Below are 19440 nucleotides of genomic sequence, written 5' to 3' on the forward strand. Positions count from 1 at the left end.
GAAATCATAAGTTGCTGAAAAGAACAGAATGAATTCATAAGTGAAGAGGGCAACAAGGACAAATTTTTAGTCTCCCAAAAATTTATTAGGAAACTTCATAATGATAATAGAGTACATCAAGTGGGGTGAGAGGGGAAAAGATGATTCAACCAAAGGTTGGATAATGGGCCGAGGCCCAAACACCTGTGGGCAAAGCCCAATAACATCCTATGGGCCTCCAAATATCCAAAATGAAACAAATAAAGCTCAAACAAACCACCATGCCTAAAATCCCAGAAATAAAATTAAGCCCAAACCCAAAAGCAATCTCCTAAACAACGTAGGCTATGCCCAAAAAACCCAAACATACCCAGCCAAAACACCAACTAGTCCTACCCACACCAAAACCTAACCCTAGAGCACTGTTACGTAGTTTTCGAATGACCTTTCTCATTACATATTGGTGTGGAAGTCAACTAATACAAACCCTTGGGTAGAATTCACTCTTGAAAACCGGCTTACAAGGAAAGGGTGCCCAAAAGCTTATATGTACATGGCCAGTACTTAGTTGATGTGGGACATTAGGATCGCAATATACCACCACGCTCCGCAATCGATGTCCACGGCAGCCCAATCTATCAACACTGACCCGATGGTAGCCCTTTTTCTTTTTTGGTGGCTCCACCCACCCATCCATATTCAATACTTTTTAAGTATTTTAATCAAGCCTATAGGTCGCCCCCTCCGCGGGTTAAATTGCAACGTAGCGGCTAGCTCTGATACCAATGATACAAACTCTTGGGTAGAATTTACCCTTGAAAATCGGCTTACAAGGGAATGGTGTCCAAGAGCTTATATACACATGGCCATGTCCATATTTATCCGATGTGAGACATTAGGATCGTAACATTAACACAGTTTTGTGGTGAAGTCTGACCAATGTATGGTGATGAAATCATCAGGTGACGGTACCCAAGAGTAAGTAAAAACTTTTTTGAGCCAAAATACCCAAAATTAAACAAATAAAGCTCAAATAAACTAACATGCCTAAAATATCCGAAAATAAAATTAAGCCCAACCCCCAGAAGTAGGCCCATAAACAATATAGACCATGCCCAAAAAACCCAAACATACCCAGCCGAAAACCCAACCAACCTAGCCCAACAACCCACATCAAACCCTAATCCTAGAGCACTGCTGCCTAGTTTTCTGTTTTCCAAAGACCTTTCTCATTACATAATGTTGTGGGAGTCAACACAGTTTTGTGGTGAAGTCTGACCAATTTATGGTGGTGAAATCATCAATCTATCTTCTCCTTCTTGAGAGTTCATTGCAAAAGGAACAACTCCTTAGTAACTACCTGTCAGAAACAGGCCAACGGGCACTCTAATGCCTATCTATTCTCGTCAATAGTAGATATACACATAGAGAGTAGACACAAGGATTTGTGACTTGCAAATTGCAATAAGAAGACAAATAAGGGCTACAGATATGGAGAACGACACTTTTTTGCAGTGGGAAAAAAAAAAACACAAAACGAGCCATCTACCAAGTATTTTCCTTTGAAGTTTGTCTCTCATTCGCACACTTTTTTACTAGCGTCGTATCAGTTAGATGCAAGGAACAACACTCATCTTTTTGTTATTCCCTTTATTGAATGGACACAATGCTAGCGTCTGGTGTAAGGAGCAACAAAATGTAAAAATCAACTTTCGGAGTTGTTCTCTGTATCGAACGAGGACGTAGTGGAACATAAAAGTACGTATATGAACCCGCGTATGTATGCGGTGAACGATAGGCCGGGATAACAACACTTGTGCTCGAGGAGCAGTGAATGACACCCCCTTCCCCTCCAAACACACATCAATGGGGTGGGTACGGTTGATGTGGTGTCCGTTCAACGCATTCGAATTATCCAAAAGTGTTTTGAATGATTCAGATTAAAAATAATCTCTTAACGGTCCGGATGCACTGAGTCGCACCATGTGGTATCTACCCGACATTAAAAAATTCTGCCACATCAATAGGCACCTGTCCGCCTTTCAAGAAGAAAAAAAATAGGCACCTGTCCTACATCTACCAGTTGAGATGTATCAAGAAATTCGTTTTGCTTTAAAATCAATTTTCCAAGGAACGTTTTGTGAGAAAATCAGAGAAATGGGATTAACCCACATCCTCCCAAATCCCCAACCTAGATTTCCAAATCCAGTGGCACAAACACCTAAAACCCATCAAAAAACTCCACTTTCTTACACTTCTTGCTCAATTTCCCGAATGCCCTCACTCAATTTATCCTCCCCCAGCACAACAACGAAAACCCATTTCAATCCTCTCTCCAAAATCACCAAACCAGAGGCCAATAGTATTCCCACCATGTCTGAAATCATGGAGGCATCGAAATCCCAGAAAATTGGCCTTGAGATTCGATCAGTGGGACCCTTTTTCAGAATCACCGCAAAAAGCTTGGAAACCCGGAAAGAGCTGGGGAGAGCTGAGGGGCTAGTCAGGGTGTGGTTGGGAGGAAAGATTCTTCACCTGGACTCGATTAGGTTGCGCCGAGAGACTTTGGGGATGGAAAGATCAATTTTTGGGATTGGTTTGTTCGTTGGAGCTGTTGCTGTAAGATATGGGTATGACTGTGGTTGTGGGAAAGCTGAGTTACTGGCCATCAATGACTCTGATCTTTACCATTCCAAGGTTTTTACTCTTTCCCCACCTTTCTGTCTCATGTAAGGGGGCTCGCTACGATTTCATTTGACAATCTATAAATGGTCCATTTTGTAAGTCTAAAAAACATCCTTTCAAAAATGTCGAGTCGATGAAATATGGGTACGATTTCATGTAGGAGCTTGATCGAATCGTATTGATTATAAGAGAAATGGATAGATCGTCCATTTCGTTAGTGAGAATTATGCCTTGTTCTGGTAGATATGCTGATGTTCTCAATTTTATTTGTCATGTGGTGAACACGTATAGTTTTACAAAATGAATGATTTGGATCGAATCGTTAAGTAAAATTGTGGTGGATTCCAATGTTAACATGACAGGATAGTATTGATACAGTCTTATGTGTTCTCACTAATAGCTTTTGATAACTTAGGTATGCTCGGATTTTTTTTTCATCAGCCAAAAGTCGGTATTGTTAGAATGATTAGATCATCATCTTGAAAGATGAGTTGAACTTTTGTTCTTCTTTCTCCGGGTACTTAAGCGCGTGCCGTTGGGGGTCTTTTGACCTTCTTGGCGTGTTCTCAGTATTATTACCCAATCCATAATGATAAATCCACACTTGAGTAGTGATTCTTTATTTCGTGTTCCTAGGCACAACATTTTAGTTGTGGTTCAAGTTCATGTTGTCGGTTTTCAGACTCAATTCTGCATACTTTTGATTGCAAATTTCCAAACATAGCCTTATTAAATCTTGAGCGTGGGCGTTTTGATGATGTCTCAGCTTGTTAAGTTCTACAAGAGAATCGGATTCAGAGCTGTGCGCGAAGTTACTGGTTCATCACTCGGGGACCTTTCGCATATGCTGGTTTGGGGAGGAATTGGGACTCGAATGGATGCCAACATCTCAGAGCTCCTAGTAAAATGGTGCACCAGATTTAAGCCCCGGAATTGATTTCCCCCATCGATTTGCTCTGCTCTGTTTTCGTTTTTCTGTTGCGAATTTGTCAACCATTTTACTGCAATTGTGAATGAAAAGAAAAATTAATGCTTGCTGAGAAGGGAAAAAGAGGTTATATTTTTTGTGGTTCATCTGCACGGTAGCAAGGATGAAGTCAGAGGAAACAAGTGGCGGCGGCCGCCCGCCACAACAAGGATTTTAAAAAATGCATGGTGGTAGATTTCGCGCAAGTAAGAATTTAAGTTTTCTCACTGTATTATCTGTACTTTTCCCCAATCTATAAATTAGCCCAACATATTCATCATCCAAACACATATTTACATGTGTTCGAATTTTATTTTTAACCAAAAAAAAGAAAGAAAAGGGACCTCATGAGATGGGTTAGGGTGGCTTTGGAAGATAAGGAGCATGAAAACATATGCCGATTTCATAAATCACAACTGTGGACTTGTATTGGGTTCACTTTGAAAAGAACGGTTCACTTTCTAAAACTCATCGAGATTGTTGGTGGTTTTTCTTAAGAGAATTGTGTTCCGAATAAATTGCGATCGATGTCAAATGAATATAGCTTTGAACAAGATTGACGATCTCAACAAGTTTTACAAAATGAACAAATCAAATCATCATAACAGACCCTGTACAAGCCTACAAATGGACATATTGCACGTCCATTTGCACCCTACCACTGGGGTAACCTAACTTCGAGTTCCAACAAGCCTACTCCTTATTCCAAAGTATATGGATCAAAGTGAAATTTAAACCACACAAAAGAGATCAATGGTGAAATTTGAAGTCATTGTTTGTCATCATGGGACATAAAGGATCATTTAGGGCGAATCCTCTCTTAAGGTTCCAACCGTGAGGTGTGCACAGGTTCCAATATACCAATATAGTTGGTGTTATTTTTTGAACGTAGGTCTCTTATCATTTTCTAAGTGACATGTACATTCAACGATTCTAAATTTATGCAATAAAATATGAGTATACAAGCTTCTAAAAAAAGGACAAAACATAGTACCTTAATTAGAACAAAAGTTTAGATTCTTTTTAGATCACTTCCTTTTCCAGTCCTTGTTCAATTAGGAAATCAGCGCACCGTATATATACATGCATGTCTCCATTCTTTTTCTCTCTCTCTCTCTCTCTTTCTCTCTCTCTATCTAACTGCGCTTCCTCTGACCCAACCCTGCCGCGAAAACCACTCCGTTCTCAGACGGCTACTTCTCTTCAACCCAACAGAGAAAATACAAGCGGTCAAAGATGGGTCAGAAGAAGATGGTGGAAAGACGTAAGTGCTCATAATCACATCCTCAAATTTCAATCGGGTTCCTTTAATTTCAGCAAATTTTTCTCCAATTTATATCAAACCCATGGGTAGTTCGTATTTCTTGTCTCCAATTGAAGCCCTTTTGTTCGCACAGACATCGTTCTTTACCAAATTTTTGCATATTCGATGCAATTTACAAGTAATTACATGGTACAACAGGTATATCGATGAAGGGCGTTGATCTTATTAAGGTAGATGAAGAAGAAGCTGCAAATTTGCGTAAGGGTCGAAAAAAGATGGTGGAAAGACGTAAGCCCTTTTAGTTACATCCACAATTTTTTCAGCAATTTTTCTTCTACTTATATCGATCCCATTGAAAGTTCGTATTTTGTGTCGATTAAAGTTTTACCCAAGTCACTAAATGTCTTCAATTGAAGCCCTTTCATTCTCGTAGATACCGTTCTTTACCAAGTTTTCGTATGCGATGCGAATTTACAGTATTACATTGTACAACAGGTACATGGGCGAGAGCCGATAAAAAAGATAGAGGTATATCGGTGAAGGACGTTGATCTTAAGGAATATGAAGAAGAAGCTGCATATTTACGTAGCCTTAGAACACTGGACGGCTATGTGGGTACGGGTTTGTTTTCTAAAAGGTAGGGGGGGTTTTCTTTTGTTTTTGGCCTTTTTCTCTCCAAAATTTGGGTCTTGTTTTGTTATTGGTTTAGCTTTACGGTAAGTTAGTTTTGGAAAGAGAGTGTATCTAATTGATATGCATTAATGTTGTTGTACAGAGAAGATGTTAGAGAAGAGGCTTTATCTGAAATTGTCAAGGCTTTTACCCATAGCACAAAGCTTGAGATCGTAGAGACGAAGTATGCTGAGTCTTTTTCAGAATTTATGTTTTTTCCTTGTCTGAATTTATTTTGAGGAGATTTAAATAGGATGATGGATTTGGGGATTTTGACTTGTGGTGAGTAATATATATGTGAAGATACAGCAAGTAGAAACATATGTATATGGATTACTAGTTTGAGGTTTGCATTGGTTTTTGCAACAGATTTGCCACTATAATGCTTCGGTGTCTCAATTCGCTGAAGAAGGGGTCTGCTAAGGAGATTTGTTTGGCAGCTAAAGCTATTGGTATGTCTTGACTTTCTAATCGAGATGGAATTCTTTTTGTTTCTATCAGATTGTAATTTGGTCATGTAACATTCACGTGTAGGATTACTAGCCGTGATTCTTGGTCCTGGGGATAGTGCAAGGGAATTATTTGAAGAATCTCTTTCAACATGTTCCCAAATGCTCGGCTTTCAAGCTGAGTCTGTAAATGTATGCTCCCATTTATTCTACTTTGATGGTATATAAATAAGCTTGATAGTGATTAGAGAATAATTTATGACTGTTTGCAACCATTCAATTTTGCTGGTACAGGTATTGGAGTGTTTAGCTATCGTGACTTTAGTTGGTGCAGAAGATTTTTCAGATATTGAAAGATCGATGAAATTCATATGGAAATATGTATGTACTGTACACATTAGAATTACTCAACAAGGTGCATATAACTATTATGATCATATCGAATTAGTTATATGATGAGCTAACTGTTATTTGTTTACTGCTCAGATAAGTTCAAATGAGGCATCAACACCTGTTCTAGCTGCAGCAATATCTGCTTGGTCACTCCTCCTTACCTCAGTTGATGAACGGCAACTTGATCACAAATGCTGGCAAGGGTAAACATCACAACTAGTTCATGAACAGTCATTATAACCAAAGATAAAAAAGAATACCTTAATCTGTAGTTACGAATACCTTAATACTTCTTGCATTTGGTTAAAAAAAATCGTTCTGTGTTTCTCGTTTTTCCGTGTTATTATACTTTTGAATGGAAGTTCTGACTTCCAACCAAGACAGCAAGTTTCACATAGCTTTAAGACAAGCAAGACCTTCAGTTGAAACTTGCTTGAGGTGGTTTTAATTTGTATCTGACTATGTGGTCACAAGTTCGGCTCATGGAAACAGCCTCTCCCCTTGAGGGTGAAGGCTGCGGAGTCGGACATCCAACCCCTCCCCAGGTTGTGGATGTCGAATGTAATGCTTCAACCTGATATAATAATATGTGCTTCAACCTGACAAAAGTTACCAAGTTCCATAGCTTCCGGTCGGCTATCTGAGCATCATTTTCCTACCCTTACGGGAGCTTAATCCACAGGAGGTCACTCACAAAAATAGATTTACTCTAAGCTAGGGCCTAACTAATCATCGAGTATGTGTTGTAAATATGCAGTTGCGAATATTCTAGTGGAATTGTTCTTTTTTTTTCTATTTTCCTCATATTTGTGGACAGTTGTCATAGTTCACCATGTGTTTGGCTTCCCATACCTACCGTGATTCATCTTTTTGGCTTGACTTCCAAATTAAGCCCGTTGTTGGAGATTCACCACACTGAAATTACCATTTTTTCTGTACTCACTGTTTAAGATTTTCCAAATTGATTTTTAATTGTCTGTATGATTTGTTGTACATGTTACGAGGAATAACATTTACATTGTACTCATATAAAACAGGGTAATCTCCCACTTTCTAAATTTGCTTCATGATGAGGAATCTGTCCGGGCTTTATGTGTTGAAGCTCTTGGAGTGATATTTGAAAAAGGGTGTGTTGAGAAGTTTTCAGCCGAAGCTTATAAAGCTTTCATGCAAAGCCTTGATGACAAAGATGATGAATTTTCATATTTCAAAAAATGGAAGTATGAGATTGTGGAACAAGTCAGTGCCGTATGCGACCCCAACTGGAAAGTTTCAAAGCTTTTTAAGGTGTTCTTTTATTTCAAACATTCTGTCTCATATCTTGCATTTGTAGTTTCTCTGGTATGATAGTCTAAAGTTACTTGTTTTAGGAGGGACATACATTGAAAAAGTCTATGTTCATTTGTGGAAATAGCTTAAAACTTTCGACATTGGCTCAGCTTAAAAAGGTATCCTGCTAATCTCATTTTTTGGATTTATTTGTTTCCTTATTGGGTTTCATTTTAGTGTCTCTTAACAACTTTCCAAATTCACTGCAGTTTAACTTTATAAAGCAGTTTTTGGGAGATGGATTTGAAACGCATGTGATGGTTAGTTTTCTCCTCTTATAAATTCTATGCGGATTTTCTTGGGGATAAGTTGTTTTTATGTTGGATTTTTTCACGTTTAATGCAGGAAAATGAGTTCCTTCACAGAGTCCTTCGCTTCAAAGTAAAAGAAGCTCCAAACGGCCCTGAATTATATGTACCTGAAAATGAAGAGGTTAGTTTTAGAGCTACTAAACTTAGATTGTCCATTTAGTAGAGTGTCAAATTAAAAAAAAGGACAGGGGTTTAAAAAGTTAATCACAACACTCTTCTCTACTGTTCCATAGAATTTCAATACACTTTAATTTCGATAATGTTTAAATCACCGACATCTACTTTTTTTCTTGTTTGATTTTCTTTTTGTTTTAACTAACATTTGGTTTGGCAGGTTACTGTCCGATACTTCTCACTGGACATAAGGAAGGACAAATGTAAGGAGGTACTGTAATATTTTATGCCCTCTATTTGCAATCATCAACTTTAAAAGGACGCTTGCTTTCCTTTTTTTTTTTTATTGTCTTCCTAGTTGGTTTGTGCTTCGCGGTGTGGCTTGTGGCCCAATCTGTTGGGATTTTGTCTTGTTGTTTTTGTTTGTTTTTTTTTCTCTTTTGGACCTTATTATTCAAGCTCAGCTTTGATTATAATGTCTTCTTTACTTCGATTTTTTTTTATTAAGTATGCGTTAAATTTTGGTTGGGACGAGTTAGGAAAACTTAAATTATATGTTTTTAATGCCAAGATTGGAAGTTATGAGCACTTCCATTTCCTGCTCTTTCTAAGATCTATAATTTCTACATTCATTAAGGCAGAGGGAATCCCGGCGTATGTGCTTTATATAAATAAAAATTTGAACCTTAACTGAATTGCTGAATGAATGGAAGTGGTGTTCACTTCTCTCTTTGAACAGAAATTTGAGAGGTCGCCTAATTCTCTGGTGAGCAAGGCAAGGACTCAGTTGATGAAAAAGCATCGCATTCTAGCACAGGTATTTATTTTGCTTTTTCAACTCTATTTTCCAACTAGTAATGCCAAACCCGTGAGCACAATTAACACAGCGATCTTAGAATCACTTCTACACCGTTATAACTTATAAGTGGCACTTTTTAAACTTCCCTTGAAGTTTTCTTGTATGATACGATTTAATTCAGATGTCAGAAGCGAAAAATTGTTATACTAAATGTTGTTCCGAACGGTTCTCAACGGAAGTCCATTCTTCTAAATTCTTTTGTAGCATACATTTATTTACTTACTTGACGCTGCATTTTGTGATGTTTCGTGTCTGTAGGACAGGAAGATGGGTGACTTTCTAGCATGCTAGAAATTTTCCAGCACGTACTTCTTATTTTAATGGTAATGGGTGCAGTTTCTTGTGTTTCTTTTTCCTCATCAAGAGTTGTAATTTATTTTTTTCCTTTTGTCACTTTTGGCTCTATTGGATTTTAACATAATTATTTTGAAGTAAGATTTGTTGCTTGATATACGCGCGCCATTGGTTGTGCTCCTTTTTGTAATAAAAATCCCACTGTGTTGTGTGTCAGTATGCATGCTGTGACTCGTGACCGACTGGTGCGATGACAAGTATCTATGTGCCCCTTCGTTGCAGCTCCGGGTTGAGTAACGAAAAGTCACTCCAAATTACCCCTCTCAACCTTACAATTAGAAAGACAGACCAATGCCTTAATTTTGTTAATGATCATAGTGGTGAATGAGTTTCCCTCGGTTTCCGCCTTTACAAGTTCTTTGTGTTGTGAATATTTCAAAAATGCCTAGAAATCGTTTTGGAAGAATGTGAAGGAAGATTAATCCTTGGATTTTCCAATCATTTTTCCTCCCCGTAGCCATAGAGGAACTTGTAAGCTAGCCCATTATGGGTTGTTTCCACTGCTGGAAACGAGATTTTCCTCCCAACAAGGGTCTCCGGTAACTGCGTTAGATGCCCAGTTCACTTCTGACAACATGTTCAGATAGATAAAAGATAATGAGAAATTTAAATACGTGAATAATTTTTGACAATCAGGTGCCATCAAATGTTTGGATTTCCACCAAAATACTCCAATGATGCCAAAAGTTAACAGATAAAAAGAACGCTTGGTAATATCTTTTACATAAACCAGCAGTTCTGTCTTCAAGTTTACAGTGAAACAGATGAAAAGACAAACTATAATCATAATGAAGAAAGAGCATTTTAGAATGAGAGAGAGTTATTAATTTACAAAGTCTCAGTTGTAACCGCCATAATAACGGAATAACCACCATTCGGCTGCCAATTCCATTCACCAATAACGTAGTTCCTGTGCCATTGACATTGCAAGGACGAGAAGGCTGAGAATTCATCCAGCTAATTTACAAAACTGCAGATGTTGAAGGAGCAGATCCATCATTAAGCCAAGATAAAACCCACTTCTCGTCGGTCCAAGGGGATAAATTCCCTGCAAGTACGTATAAACAATTTTGCGTTTCCAAACAAAAATCGCTGCAAACACCCAACTGAGCATCTTGATCTGGAAAACTGCAGACATGTAAGAACCATTTTTCCTCGCACATTTTAAACATAAAAGTAACAGCAATAAGCTTTCTAGAATGACTGCCAAGATAAATCAGTGATACATGTTTTATCACAAGCGTGCACGCACCACAGAGTGATCAGCTCCCTTCTATATAGTTTCAACTACTTTCTATTGTTTGTTAGTTGTAAATCATTTAATTTCAATCCTTACTGGATGATGTAGGAATCTAAGAGCATGAAGTTCAAGCCCTCTATAGGAAACTAAAGAGGTAGTTAAAGTCCTGATTCTCCTTGTTAGTGCAGGGAAGTTCCAGGAGTTGGGGATCGAGCCTCCCTGGTTGTTCTAAACACTTTTACTTTTTCATGGGAGCAGCGTCTGTAATTAATTCAGGCGTAATACAAAAATAAGAGGTCGGCAGAGGAGTCCTCAGTCGCTTTCATTCCAAGTCCTAAAACACTTCCTATTCAATTCCTAAGAGGTATTTCAGGGAACATAATCAAATTCCAGTTTTGCAAAGATATAACACTAAAACAAACATGCTTATCCAAAAAATAAATAAATAAACACTAAAACAATCATGCAGAATACTTCCTTGAACTCTTATAATGAGAAGAACCAAACCTGGAAATTTGGCTGTTGTCATAGACTAAGATCTTCAATATCAGCTAAGACACCTGCACTCCCATTAGACCTCTTATCAGGTATGTTAACCACAAGCTGACCGCATGCGCCACTTATATCTTGACCCATTTGCTTACGAATCGTTGTCCGTATGCTATAGGTTCCCCTTAGTATTTTCTGGAATTTAATAACCTTTTGTTCACTGCTGGTTCTGAAATGACTCAGAGTACCAATTGGATTAAACGGTATCAGGTTGACAACCTGCTAACAGAGGCACATGGGAGCACAATATTAGGAGTCTTCTACGAAAAGTAAAGACAAGCAATATCCATTGTGCAAAATGACCCCCAATTTCGGACTATCAAATTGAAAAAATAGCACAAAGTCATGAAGAATATGTCCTCAACGCATCTACACACGACAAGGAACAAAAATAGGGACAAGTGTTGCAAGTTTCTCTTCAACAGAGTTTCTGACATCTTCGTAACTTCAATTGGTTTAAGACAAAACATCCTCCGGTTCAAACCAAAAGGTGTTTGTCCATATAGAGTACACTTAATGACCTAAACCAAGTAACGATGGTCGGTGAGTCCAAAAGCTTCAAGATTATGGTAATCACTAAGGTATGTTCATTTTGAGTTATCAGAAGGAAAAGAAAAACTCCAATCATAATGCCTGACTATTTAACGTCAATTGAGGGAAAGGGCTGGGAAAAGCTTCAGTTTCCTTTATATAATTCCTTGACCTAGCATGAAGGAAAAACTGGCTTCATGTAATACAGAAAACACTAGTTTTTGCTAATCAGGGTAAAAACTCAAGCAATAAAAAATGCCAATTTAGGAATTAGGCATGTGTTCATTATGCTAATTTAGAGAAGCACAATGCTGATGCAAAAACTAAGAGCTCACCACTTCGAATGTCTCCAACAATTGGCCAAGCAGGTGGGCATGCTGCTCTTCATCATTCACGCCATCAAGCAAAATGTACTCGATAAATATTTTTTGCTGACTAAAAATTAGACCAAATGAGTATACTAGCTTTGAAATGATTGCCAAAAGATCAATGGCTATTAATATGACACTGACACTTTCTCAGGAGCAAATAAGATTTTAAACAACTTCCCACCTGTTCTTCTGATATTCTCGTAGAGCATCCATAAGTTTTTCCAAAGGAAAAGCCCGAGCAGCAGGCATTATCTGACAACGGATATCTTGAACTGGTGCATGAAGCGACACTGCTAGGTTCACGTTTGGTATATCACCGTGGAACTTCTTGATGGCATGTGTAATACCAACCTACAGAGAATTAGTCAACCCCCATCAATGTAGTTTAGGTCAAGCTGTGAGCTGATTGTACACTTGACCATATTGTCCTAACAACTAAAACGTAAGCATAAGATCAGAAGTATCCCATACTGTTGACACAGTAACTCTCTTTGGAGACAGCTGAAATGGAGGTCCTGTCATAACACGGACAGCCTCTACCAAGGCAATATAGTTATTCAATGGCTCCCCCATTCCCTGCAAAGAAAAATGAATAGAAAGGGGTTATATAATGTCAGCTACACTGGAGTCATTACTTTTAAATGGGCATGTGAGCATTAATACTAACATCCTATCTGGAGAAGCAGCAAATCCAAACAATGTTTTATCACACCATCAGTCACAATTTTATTTCTCTTATGGTTGAAAATAAAAATCAAAATACACTGTAAAGAACTCATTAAACGATTGTATTGTGGAGCCATAGTTTTAAAGAGAAAGGACACAGCAATGCAGGCTCCCGCTTAGAACATGGTCTGGTAGAAGCAGTATGTAAGTAGCCTTGCGCCAACTCAGGTATTGGGACTGACTCCAAGGTTAAGGCAACACGTTTCATTGAGAGATTAATTCTCACAACTCAAATGCATACCAAACCCTAGGAGTGTAAAATATTCCCATCGAGACTGAAATCAATGGTTGCAAATTAGGAACTCCGAAGGGCTTTTATTCATCCCTAGTGTTTGCGCGTGGATGTATGATGCATATGGCATTTCGACTGATCATATAATAAACGAAAGGTCATCTCACAGTAGTTCTGTCTGTCACCTTATTCCGCTAAGTGTTTGTGAGTGAATTACCAGATTGACCTATTCTGCCATCACTACCTCCATATTCCGCTAAGAAGGATTTGTCAATAGGTTTAAGCCAGTGATTAAATATCGTGGATACAGAACTATTGCTTTTGAAGTCAATCATAACACCATAATTTAACCAACCTATGGAACATTAAACACAACACTTAAAGATCTTAGTTGTACAATCAATTTTCAACCTTCTGTGTTTCGAAGCACACAAAAACAAAAGAAAAGAAAAATATTTCAACCATTTCCACAAGTTATCTTCCCTGATGCTTTGCAATTTTAAAAGTGGCATTTAAGTTTCTCACCAGAAATAGGTTCTTAAAGGGCACCTCATAAAACAAACAGGAAAAATGTCAAAAATATGAAAAGCCAATTGATATCTGACCTAAGTGATTTCCTACTCTGGCGATATTAACTCTACAGGAAAGAGAAAAACAGAATTACCATGAAGACAACATTGCGTATCTGTGCCAAGCAAGAGGCATGCACCAATTGCTCCACAATTTCTCCTGAAGATAGATTGTTTTTAAATCCCATGCTTCCAGTCGCACAGAATTTGCAACCCATTTTGCAACCAACCTGTAGCAGAAAGCAAAATGTGGAAAAGCCATCTAAAAAGCAAGTGGTTCTAAAATCAACCCCCCAAAAAGCCAAGGCTACTGCGTAGGCATTTAAATGCCATACCCCAACCAACAATCACTAAGATAACGATACACTTAAATCGAACCGAGGTGTAAGTAACACTTGCATCAAAGGCATGGTTCAGACGGCAAGTAACCAAGGTGTAAGTAACACTTGCGTCAAAGCTGCTAACAAAGCTAAGTTAACAAGTAAAACTACCTGAGAGGATATGCACAAGGTAGCCCTTGGACCACCGGGTCGAGGTTGTCCACCATACTTTCCCAAACGTGTGTCATACCTCATTATTACAGCTTCTACAAATGCTCCATTCTGCCAAGGAGAGAAAACCCATAACAGCTTGCATCGTAGAAAAAAACAAAGAGGCAAAAACATTCACAACTGAATTTTCTTTTTTGGACAAAAAATTTACACCTCAATCTGTAAGGTGTCTCAGAAGCAGTTCTTTTAGAGAGAGAGTACCTGTAACTTAATGAGGAGCTTGGTAGTAACCTCGTCGATGGACTCGAAGACAGAGTGGAGTGTGGAAGTTGAAGGTTTGAACTTTGATCTAAGAAGAGGGTAAGCCGACGAGGGCAACGAAGGAACATCATCCCATTCACTGTTTGGATTCTGAATTACGTACCTACATACATGCACATATTGGTGTTACTAGTACGTGAACTTGAAAGTCCTCTTTGAAGCTGGCTCACACTTTATATTCCTAAACTAGTAAACTACCCTTCAACTGAGCAAAAAACTGCCAATAAAGAAACCAAATTGTCATCCCAGATTTCTTTTCTCCTCTTTCCTACTTTCACGTCCCAAATTTCATTACAGATTAATCTCAAAATTTAATTTTTTTTTCTCTTTCCATCTTTTCCAACACGCACCATGTGTGCCCGGGCGTCTAGTATATACATACGTACATACATTAAACACATATTCGCGTTTATGCACACAATGAACACAAATGGACAAGTCAACATCCTCTACACAGTAAGATGAAAAAACATGCATTCACACACATATAGTAGCATATAAATATACGTGTAGAGAGAGAGGGAGGGAGAGAGAGGATTTACTTCCAAATAAGAGGGATGAATTGGGAATTGATTCCGGCGTTTTGAAATTCGGCTCGAACCTCAGCAGCATCGAAGATTGATCGAAGTGCCATCCTTCAACTGCCTTCAAAATCGGTATTCGAGTTGGATACATGCAGTCGCTGTGTTCGTTACTTTGCTAAACCCTAATTTTCACTACCTTTGCAGTGCAGAAGACGGAGGCCATAGTCGTTCAATCTTACGATCGGAGCACGACGTCGTTTCTATGAATCCTCAAGGGCCTAACTAGGGGCGCCCGCGGATCAGTTTTGGGCGGATCGGTTCTGTTCCCAATCCGATCCGCTTATAGTGAATTGTTATTTTCTCCATCCGCCACCCATCTGTGAGTTGCGTTCGGTCAGATTGATTTGGATGGAGTTTGGGCGGATTTGAGCCTGAAATTTTATGAATTTTTTTGGTTTGTATAATGAGATTTAATTTGTTTTTTTTTTAACAACAAAAAGAAATTTTATTAATCTTTGAAATTGTTATAAAGATTAAAAGGACAAGAGAAATGATATCATTATTCTAATTTTGTGCCTAGTCCAAGACCTAATCTCTTGATTGGCAAGATACCAACCAAGGAAGCGCCCAAATGGACGCCCATACAACATTTGGGACCCGGCCCAAATACTTAAAGGCCTAAAAGTCCGGATAACATGAGATAACCCCAATCAAATAAGCTCAAACACCTAAAAGGCCTAAAAGCCCAGATATAATGGACAAGCCCAATCAATTAAAGCCCAAAAAACCCTAATAGCACAAAACCTAACCTAGTTGTCGCCACGCTTGACCCACCCGACCAACACCCAGGCAGCCAAAACCACCAAAAGCTGCCACTGACTGCCTCAGCAAAGCAAAACAACCACCAAAACGCTGACCGCCCCCACTGCTGTTAGGCAAAACCAAACCAACTCAGGAGAAGAGACGGGTAAAGACTACGAGCAACATTCCACCGCTCGCCAATCCAAGCCTTCCCATTAGGCGAACCGAAAATCCCAACAGGTAAACTGGCGGTCGAAAACCGATGGAAAGAACATCGTCCAAGAGAAAAGGCAGTGGTAGGGAGCAGGGACGATGAGAGAGGAAGGCTCAAGACCATGCCCAACGGGAAGACACCACCGACAGAAAGCTCCACCATGAAGCAACCCTACATGCGAACGAGTAGCTCCTTTATCAGAGTCCACCACCGACAGACCCGCCACCACCAACATCATCTCTGCACTTGCAAAAAAGGAGAGAAAAACAGCAAAATAGGAAGAATAGATGAGGCCCGGCTGAAGGAGGGCACCTCCCCCCGGCGAAAGAATTAGATCTAGTTTTGATTTAAGGGAGGCTCCTTTTTTATATTCAAATGTAATAGAACAAAAAAATATACTTCGATTGTGTTTTGCCTAACTTTTCTTTCCCTAAACAAAGGGAACATGAAAGCCTTAATGTAATAGACCCTGTTGAGAGATTTGAAATTTTATATCTTAAAAAACTTTTTTTTTAAATGTAAGCATAGTTTGTTGGTGTTATTAGGTGTATCGACTTTTTAATTGTATATTAATTATGATTAATATTGTTGAAACATAAACTAAATTTAGTATTTGGCACAAGAAAGTTAAGTCCAAATAAATGACAAAACCCAAAGATGGAAGATATTATTGAAAAATATATAAATATCTATTTCTTAGAAACTCTAAAATATCTAGCTTTAGAAGCTCTAAAATATCCTTGGGAAATATTAGAGTTTTTTTTGTGAAAATTAGTCACATATGTAATTCTATAATTATCTCAAAGTTTAATATCTCTGTACTAGAGTCTTCCATGGGGTAGTATCCATAGGGGGTAGTATAAATAGGGACAGGTTCTAGCCATTTTATATCAAGCAAAACAAAATTTGAGTTCAAGTGTAATACAAATACTCACCTTCCCCACTCTTGTTTTTAGTATTCTCCCACTTCTAAAAATCTTGTCCAACTAAACAATAGAAACTTCGTATAATCGTATCCCGATGCGATCTATACCATTGAAAAAAAAATTGGTGAAAGTTGTCTCCTAAAAATCTTGTCCAACTAAACAATAGAAACTCCGTATAATCGTATCACGATGCGATCTATACAATTGAAAAAAATTGGTGAAAGTTGTCTCCTAAAAATCTTGTTCAACTAAACAATAGAAACTTCGTATAATCGTATCCCAATGCGATCTATACAATTGAAAAAAATTGGTGAAAGTTGTCTCCTCTCTAAGGTGGCGAAAAGGGAGAGTGGAACAAGATCGAGCCAAGGCTCGATTACTTGTTGCTTCCCATGATATCTTTGCTTCTTTGCTTGATCTTTAGAAGTCACGAATATGGTAGGGTACCCAAGCAATTCCATCCAAAAAACCATCAACGACTTGCTACTCCAAATTCTTCCGAGCAGCAACTTCAGATATGCAAACCCTTGAATTAAAGACATCAAAGGAAGCAGCAAGTAATCGAGCCTTGGCTCGATCTTTGTTTCACCCTCTTTGCCTTTGATTTTTGCCTTCAGCCTCACCAGAGAGGAAGGTTTTACTCCTGTTGGAGTGGGTTTGACCAAGTTCATTTATCACTTGCCAAGTTCACAGGAACTTAAAGGAGATCTACCTACTATTTTTGCATTCCACGAGGGTCTAAGGTGGCACAGATGAATCAGGTAAAGTATGTACAATCACATTCCATTCGACATTCCATTCGTTTAAATCATGGTTTAAAGTTAATTTTTTTTACTCCTTATTTCTATCCATAAATGATGTACACGAAAATATTATGAAAGAAATAACTAACCATATGCCCATTGACAAATTCTTTGGCTGTAAACCCTTTCGTCATCTTGATCAGAGCATGATATGCCTCACTGTGTTCGTAGTTAGAACACAAGTCTACATTTTTTAATATGGGCTGAAGTTCTTGAGATCCTGTATTCAAGAGGAGAAATGGAATGAAATCAACAATCTGATTGTAACTAGAAAAGAAACATTTACAAAATCACAAGAAATGGAAACATTCTTGCTATTTCAATCAACAAAACTTGTATGGGCAATCTGATTGTGTCGATGCAAGTTCAAAGAACACAAACATGTATCATGAGTTCATGACTATAATACCAAGTTAGGAAAACAATTGCAAATTTTCAGTTCCATTCGACATCGCCGATCCACAATTTTTATGTTTAGGCTACCTATAGTAACCATTGGTAATTATAGGGCTGCCTATAGTAACCATTGGTAATTATATGCCTGAAATTTCCTACCAACTATGACATCACTTCAACATTGTTAACTTCTAGCCCCAATCAAATCTTTGATGTTAACCACCATTAAACTGTTCCATTCCCGATCAACACCAACGTTAACATCACTTCAGCAACGTTAACTGCTTGTCCCAATCAAGTATCTTTAGCCATTGCCATATGAATTTAATTCTCTTTGGTATCATAAGCAAGCATGAAAAATTGGATGGAACAATGATTCTTATTAGTTCTGTTCGATTGGATGTCAAATATCATAATCAAATATAGTAGCCATGAAAATTGGAACCACCATATTATCTTTTGTATAGAGATTTTGTTAAGCAATGTGCCCGTCCCACAAATCTTGGTTCACACAAGAGACTTGGTATTTCCTTTTTGTGTCTCTCTTGACTATAATTGCACAGTTGGTTTAGAATCAATCATGATCCTCCATTATTACTTGCCTTTGTTTCAAATCATTACCATGTGTTATTACTTATTTGTTGTCATAGCATCAAGCACTGAAAAGGCCACATCATTCTTCTGACAAACACCTCTTCCACTGTTTTTCTCAGCAACTCGACCAAACTCTAGAGCCACGACATCAATGGGAAAGTAGCTTTGCATTTAAAGGATCTGGATCCAATTCAACCGCCTACTCTGAATAGAAGCAAAAACCAATTCATACTCAGATGATCCGCTCTCCACCTAGGTCAGGTGGCCGCAGAGTGCGTTGATGATAGCGTTGGCCGCCGCAAACTCGCCAAGGAACCACTCTATGATCGTGTCCTTTGCAAATGCGTCCGACGTTTGCATCATCGTCGGAGTTGGTTAAGCCGTCGTCGTCAATGGTGACACAAATTCTATGATTATAACAAGCTCTGGAGAGAGTATAAAAATGTAGTGAGAGAAAAGGTGTAGTGCTGAAAGCGAGGGGTTGGTTATAGAGGAAGGTGCATTTACATAGACTAGAGGAAATGGCACAACGAATGAGGGTTTTGTGGCTTTCCCCCAAGCTAGGTTGGACAAACATCAGTAGCGCGATATATTGTGCATTAATTTTTCCTTTAAGATCAACAAAACTGTACACAATTAAAGTGACAAATAAGGGCGAAAAACCTGACGGTTGTAATAAATACCAAAGCTGCATGCGGGAAAATATGGATGCAGAAAGGACGCTACATTTATAGCACAAGGGTTAAAAGGAATATTGGATAACTGCCACACACTTA

General features: G+C 38.4%; 3 protein-coding genes across 5 annotated transcripts; 2 read left to right on the forward strand and 1 right to left on the reverse strand.

Annotated features, from left to right (window-relative positions):
• Positions 1 to 2059: 2059 nt before the first annotated feature.
• On the forward strand, positions 2060 to 3715 carry LOC131308323 (uncharacterized). Its single transcript, XM_058335235.1, has 2 exons — positions 2060 to 2676; positions 3431 to 3715. Exons 1-2 carry the CDS (start codon positions 2068 to 2070, stop codon positions 3599 to 3601), a joined length of 780 nt encoding a protein of 259 aa, XP_058191218.1. The 5' UTR covers positions 2060 to 2067; the 3' UTR covers positions 3602 to 3715.
• A 956-nt stretch (positions 3716 to 4671) lies between these two features.
• On the forward strand, positions 4672 to 9532 carry LOC131308322 (uncharacterized). Of its 2 annotated transcripts, XM_058335233.1 has the most exons (15): positions 4678 to 4895; positions 5094 to 5183; positions 5391 to 5532; positions 5671 to 5751; positions 5937 to 6019; positions 6102 to 6208; positions 6311 to 6397; positions 6503 to 6612; positions 7447 to 7696; positions 7780 to 7857; positions 7948 to 7998; positions 8084 to 8170; positions 8384 to 8434; positions 8903 to 8980; positions 9281 to 9532. In XM_058335233.1, exons 1-15 carry the CDS (start codon positions 4868 to 4870, stop codon positions 9311 to 9313), a joined length of 1356 nt encoding a protein of 451 aa, XP_058191216.1. In that variant the 5' UTR covers positions 4678 to 4867; the 3' UTR covers positions 9314 to 9532. The 2 variants fall into 2 exon arrangements, with proteins under 2 accessions (XP_058191217.1, XP_058191216.1); XM_058335234.1 differs by lacking the exon at positions 5671 to 5751 and having other exon boundaries at positions 4672 to 4895.
• A 531-nt stretch (positions 9533 to 10063) lies between these two features.
• Positions 10064 to 15209, reverse strand: LOC131308397 (uncharacterized). 2 transcript variants are annotated; one of them, XM_058335322.1, is made up of 9 exons: positions 14949 to 15209; positions 14347 to 14509; positions 14086 to 14196; positions 13690 to 13824; positions 12539 to 12643; positions 12249 to 12418; positions 12032 to 12131; positions 11124 to 11384; positions 10064 to 10496 (listed from the first exon to the last, which is right to left on the reverse strand). In XM_058335322.1, the coding sequence occupies exons 1-8, from the start codon at positions 15038 to 15040 to the stop codon at positions 11142 to 11144; spliced, it is 1119 nt and encodes a 372-aa protein (XP_058191305.1). In that variant the 5' UTR covers positions 15041 to 15209; the 3' UTR covers positions 10064 to 10496; positions 11124 to 11141. The 2 variants fall into 2 exon arrangements, with proteins under 2 accessions (XP_058191305.1, XP_058191304.1); XM_058335321.1 differs by having other exon boundaries at positions 10064 to 10504; positions 14949 to 15156.
• Between the last annotated feature and the right edge of the window lie 4231 nt (positions 15210 to 19440).

Source organism: Rhododendron vialii, chromosome 11a (assembly GCF_030253575.1).
Source record: "Rhododendron vialii isolate Sample 1 chromosome 11a, ASM3025357v1".
Classification (NCBI taxonomy): Eukaryota; Viridiplantae; Streptophyta; class Magnoliopsida; order Ericales; family Ericaceae; genus Rhododendron; species Rhododendron vialii.